The following is a 6000-nucleotide window of genomic DNA, read 5'->3' as shown; positions in this document are numbered from 1 at the left end:
TTATTTGTTAAATATGTAAATACTAAATACATCAGTATTGAGCGGTATGCATGTATATCTCTCTAAATTGGGCATATTTTCATGCATGCCGCTCAATTGTTACGCATTTACAAATCTAACACCTATTCTTTTAATACTTATACTACCCAAATCAATCACATCATATAAAAATATCATATAAAAAGTGAAATAAACCTATTGCATAAATAACAATATCATTTCATAAATACTAAAAGCATGCAAGAAAAAAAATATTATCAATCCTGCAATTCTTAACTGTACAAAATTACAAATCATGTCCATAAAACTAACAAAAATATTGAACAAGCAACACATTATCTAAGAGCAACAACAATATAGTACAATGAAGAGCATTTTCTCACAGCCTCTCTAGCATCCCATCCTCACCATCTTAAAAGACAGATAAAATGGATTGCTAAATTAATCGATACAATGACGTAATAAAAAGTTTTGCATTATGGTGTAGACAGCATTTCAAATATTTCAGATGAATTATCATAGTTGAATTCCTCCTAATTGGTGTTATCTATGGCTCATCATTTTTAATTTCTACGTCCAACAATTCCATTCTCATACAAATACTCCACAAATTCATCGATCAAATACGGCCAGGCTCCTTCTGCGTCGTAGTTCGACAGCTCGGGGTCGATCGTCTGTGCAAAAGCACGAGTAGCAGGATACTTAAATGTAATAATGCACTACTGAACTCATGAATAAAACTCTGAATTTAACTTCTCAAAAGGGTTTGGAAGATTGGGGAAACTTAAATATATGTAATATTTATGTATATATGCTGAACTTCTTGGGTGCATAAATAAAATCAAACTTTGAATAAACACCCACAAGGGTCTCATCTTTTTGCTTGAGAGATTATTGCATTAGGACACCGGAAACCATCGGACGTAAATTTGCGTCTGGAGTCCAGTGGGTACTTGCCAGGTGGCAATTGGGTCCCATTATAATACGCAGAATTTTTTAGAGGGTTGGGGCTCACTTGTCACGTGACACATGGACTGTAATAAATTTTCCTTTAAGGGGCTGTTTGGTTTGAGATAAAAGAAAGTACTGCTTTTCGAAATGTGAGGGTTTTGAATTTTTGAGTGTTTGATTTGAGAAAAAATAAATGCAGTGTAAAGTAACAAAGCATTTCAAATGCAGTGTTTAGTTAATTTCTAGTATACTCCAAATTCACCATATTAAAAAAAATGAGGCTGGTGCCGGCCAGTTGTCGGCCTTATGTATATAAACTTCATTTTTCCTCAAACCAAATGCAAAAATATAAAGCCCTACACTTATTTTTCACTGAACCAACTCTTCTAAATAAATTACTGTAACCGTGTAAAGCATTGCATTCCCAATAAAAAACTTCAAAATTGGCAGCATCCAAGAAGATTTAAAAAGACCTTACCTTAGCAAACTCCAACAACTGAGACCAGGTATCTCTTGTGATTGATTTGTTGTGCCTTGCCTAAGCAAGCAAATATCAAGTCAAAGCAGTTCTTCATTAGTTTATAATTCGTATTACAGGAGTAAAAATGGCAATAAATTAGATCATATATATATATATATATATATATATTATTCAACGTTAAATTGTAAAGCATGCATAAACAATTTGCAGTATATGAAAACATTATGCACTACTCAATAGCAAAAGAGAAATTTACATACAAACAGCACAAGTCTTATGTAATTACATATCTAACACCCAAAATTTGATAATTACACTTATCACACTTTGTTGTCATAAACTTATGCATGAAAAGATGTATTTCACTTTTACACAGTTAGTTGTGGTCGTCTTTTTGATCTATGTTAAAACTTTGAGTTGTATGCACGGAAATATGAATGTTTAGGTGTAAGATATGTAAATATATAAGAATTGAGTGGTATGTCAGTAAATGCCCCATAGTAAAAATACAATTTCCTTAACTGGATTTTATACCATTAATGCAAATTATACAAAATGAAATTAGCTTCTGAGAAAGCAGAATCATAAGTTTTACCATCCAAATGAAACGGAGCTAGTTGATCAGAATAATTTACCTGCAAGAAATCACACCAATGATCAACCAAAGACCAGTGCTTCTCGGCAAACAACAACTGCCACATGCCTATTGCAGTATCCAGAGATAGAGACTTTTGTCCCTACAATTAATTCCACCAGATAGCAATCATTTCACCCTTCAGTAAAATTATCAAACGAGAAGCATTTTCCCAAGATTATAAGTTACAGCGAATAATTAGTGGTGCTAAGACTATCAAGTTTAGACTCAACTTTGTACTTATATTGAAAATTTAAACAGATGCAATGCAACATCACTAAATAAACTTGACATTGACACGGCCAAAACTAGGAAACTATTAAAAAAGTTAAATATAATAATTTCACAAATGAACCTTTAAAATAGGCAACTCATCCTTCAATGAAGCCCTTCTACAGACTTCTAACAGTAGTTTGAGGGCACAGAAATCATACTACAACAACAACAAACCTTTATCCTACAAAGTGGGGTCGGCTACATGACTCCTTTTCTCTATTGCACCCTATTGAGTGTCATATTTTCATTTAATTCTAATAGATTTAAGACCATGTTTTATACAATTTGGCCAAGTTTTTTTAGATCTACCCCCGTCTTTCTTAACATAACTCGAATCTAAAACATCTAGTCTCCTAAAAGGATCATCAGATGGTCGGCGTTTAATGTGAGCAAACCATCTAAGACGACTCTCTCTAATCTTGTCCACCACTAGAGCTACACCAACACTATCACGGATATATTCATTTCGCATTTTGTCTATAAGTGTCAAGCGACTCATCCACTTAAGCAATCTCATCTCAACAACACTTAACTTTGTATTATGCTTCTCTTTTAAAGGCCAACATTTTGTGTCATATAGCATTGCATGTCTCACCACACTCTTCTAAATTTTCCTTTCAGTCTGTGCATTACTTTTCTATCACACAATAGGCCCGATGCATTCCTCCACTTCAACCAACTAACTTTCAACCAACTAACTTAAACTTAAATTCTACTAATAACATCCACATCTATATCACAATCACTTTGAACTATATACTCAAGATTTCTAAAACGATCACACCTTTTAATGATTTAATCACCCATACTTACAACTCTGCCACTAGAGCCACTACTACTAAAATTACATTCGATATATTTAATTTTAGATCTACTCAAACGAAGGCCTTTAGACTCCAATGTAAAAGCCCATAATTCAAGTTTTTCCTGAATAGCTTTTCTAGTCTTATCCACAAGAAGGATATTATCAGCGAAAGCATACACCAAAGTACATCCTCCTGTAAATCTCTCGTAAGAGCATCCATAACTAAAGCAAAAAAGATATGGACTTAAAAGTCGATCCCAGATGTAATCAAACTAAAATAAGAAAATACTTGGTCAATCCTTCCATTCGAACACAAGTAACAACTTTAGCATTATCTTTAATGACTTGAATAGAAGTCATATCAACACATTTCTTCTCTAGAACTCTCCAACAGACTTCTCTTGGAGCCTTATCGTAAGTTTTTTTCTAAATCAATAAAAATCATATGTAGATCCTCCTTATTCTCTTTGTACTTCTCCATCAAATCTCTCAATAAATGTATAGCTTCCATAGTAGACCTGCCTTACATAAATCTAAACTGATTATAAGAAATCATTATAACACGTCTTAACCTATGTTCAATTACTCTCCCATAATTTTAAAGAATGACACATCAACTTAATTCCTCTATAATTTTCCTCTATAATTCTCTATAATTTGCACTCTTGTGTGTCCCCTTTATTCTTAAAAATGGGACAAAAATACTCTTCATCCATTTTTCAGGTATCTTTTTAGTTTTAAAAATAATATTAAAGAGTTTAGCAAGCCAAGAAACTCACAAATCTTGTCATAAAACTCACAAATCTCCTAAATATTTTCATACGTCAATTGGGATATCATTAGGTCCTTACTGAACCCCCTAGTTTTCTTTAAATCCTCCTCAATTTCCTTCTTACTATTTTGACAGTAAAAATAAAACGTTTGATTATTATTAACGTTATTAAGATCACTAAGGTCAATCGTATTTTCAGAAACTTCATCGAAAATTTTATCAAAATAGCTCACCCACCTATGTTAAATATTTCCTCTAAAAAAAGTATTTTTTTTATTTTCATCTTTAATACATTTTACTTGAATTAAATTTTTACTTTTCTTTTCTCTTTGTTTGACTAATTTATACATATATTTTTCGTCATCTATAGTATCTAATCTATTATAAATATCACTAAAAATAGAATTTTTAGCGTCACTAATTTTTCTCTTAAATTCCCTAAGGGTCACCATATGTTTTTCCCAGATCTCTAAGCTTTTACATTTAAACCAATTTTTATAACAAGTTATGTTTTATCTTTTTTTGCACATTATTCCACCATCAACTATTTTTATTTATAAAAATATTTACTTTTAATTCTCTAAGTACACCTTTTGCCACTGGAGAGCATATAAATCATGCCCTTAAAAATAAGTGAGTTGAACAATCTTCATGATATCTTCTTATATTTTCTTTCATTTAAAACTCTTACATTATAACACATCCATTCATGAAAGAACGCAATATTTGGAAATTTGTTTGCATCTATGAAAGAACGCAACTAGCTGATAGCATTTTGAATGTCAAGGGGATCAATAAGCCAACAATTACGTTAGTTATATATAAGTATATTAATTCAAATTTCTTTGCCATGCCAATGTGAGTCATCAGCTCCTATCGCTCATGCCTTGCCAACATAAAGACAAGTAGATCTTTACACCACAAAGACAATCATTAATCAAGTGCTGGGAAAAAAAGAAGTAAAGATTGAAAGAAAGGGGAAAAAAAGAAATTGCCTCTAAACACCCTTGATCCTACGTGTATGCACACCAAATTAGACATTCTAATCCAACCCAAAAAACTGATAACAGTTTTGATCTAGGTTTAAAATTATGCGATCAGGTTCATGAGAAAAGACGTAAGCTTCAAGTCATTTTGAGGTATAAAACTCAAGATTGAATCATTAAATTAATTAAAAATATGAAGAGTAAAACATTTGAGAGATATCCTCCTTATGAATCAATAGCAAGTAATTGTAAAAATTTGAGTTTCATCCCAATATAGCATTTGAATTAATCCAAAAGGTCAAATTAACATCATAATAAGCTATACAAACACTTAATAATAAGCAAGAAGTCCAACATGAACAAGTAAATATAAACAAGAAGTTTAAGGATCTGTTTGGGGCAGCTGCAGCTTATCCAACTTATCCTGAAAATCTGGTGATAAACAGCTGATCCGGATAAGCTGTCTGTCTGTTTGGTTTGTGAGTTTGGAGAACAACTAAATCTGGATAAATGATTATTGTGCCCCTGTTTTGGATAAGTTATTTGGTTTGTGCGTTTAGTAAACAACTTTTTTGCATATTTTCTTAGTTAAATAAACAATCTATCGCGCATAAGTTGTACTTTTCTCAACAAAAACAACAATGCATACGAGTTGGATAATTTGGAACCAATTAATCCTATTCAGAATTATCCAACACACACAGAGCATCCAAAAATTCCAACATAACATTAATTTATATGGAATGTGACAAGTTTGTAAAATTGAAATGTTAAGACATGAAAATACAAAATATTTGAGTTACATTTATATCTCTCAAATACTTACGATAACATCAAAGAAGTACAGTTTCACATACAAAAGTGAAATACACACGCACACGCTAATAATGAGACAATTTTACAGCAATTCAAATGTAATGCCAACAATCACCATAACATCATTGTCTTCCAAGAGAATATTAAACAAGAAGCTTACATGTAGTAATTATTCTAAAAAAAATTAAACGTCGTTTTCAATCTAATATGCAGTATGGCCATAAATTTCAATTTTGAAGTAGAAAATCTGTGCACCATATAACCAATTCAAGTAATAAA

General features: G+C 31.7%; 1 protein-coding gene across 2 annotated transcripts in view; it reads right to left on the bottom strand.

The window, feature by feature from the left end:
- Window positions 1–242: 242 nt before the first annotated feature.
- LOC110024482 (DCN1-like protein 2) overlaps window positions 243–6000 on the bottom strand; it is a 28488-nt gene continuing 22730 nt past the window's right edge. The window contains exons 9-11 of one of the 2 annotated variants that reach the window (XM_020724470.1): window positions 2068–2169; window positions 1430–1489; window positions 245–674 (exon numbers count right to left, since the gene is read on the bottom strand). In XM_020724470.1, coding sequence (XP_020580129.1) covers window positions 564–674; window positions 1430–1489; window positions 2068–2169 — 273 coding nt within the window. In that variant the 3' untranslated portion in view covers window positions 245–563. Of the gene's footprint in view, window positions 675–1429; window positions 1490–2067; window positions 2170–6000 lie in introns of both variants that reach the window. The other variant, XM_020724471.1, reaches the window with a different exon arrangement.

The sequence above is a fragment of the Phalaenopsis equestris genome, unplaced genomic scaffold (genome assembly GCF_001263595.1).
Source record: "Phalaenopsis equestris unplaced genomic scaffold, ASM126359v1 Scaffold000258, whole genome shotgun sequence".
NCBI lineage: Eukaryota > Viridiplantae > Streptophyta > Magnoliopsida > Asparagales > Orchidaceae > Phalaenopsis > Phalaenopsis equestris.
The sequence above is the reverse complement of the archived record's forward strand: the minus strand, read 5'-3'. Positions and strand labels throughout refer to the sequence as shown.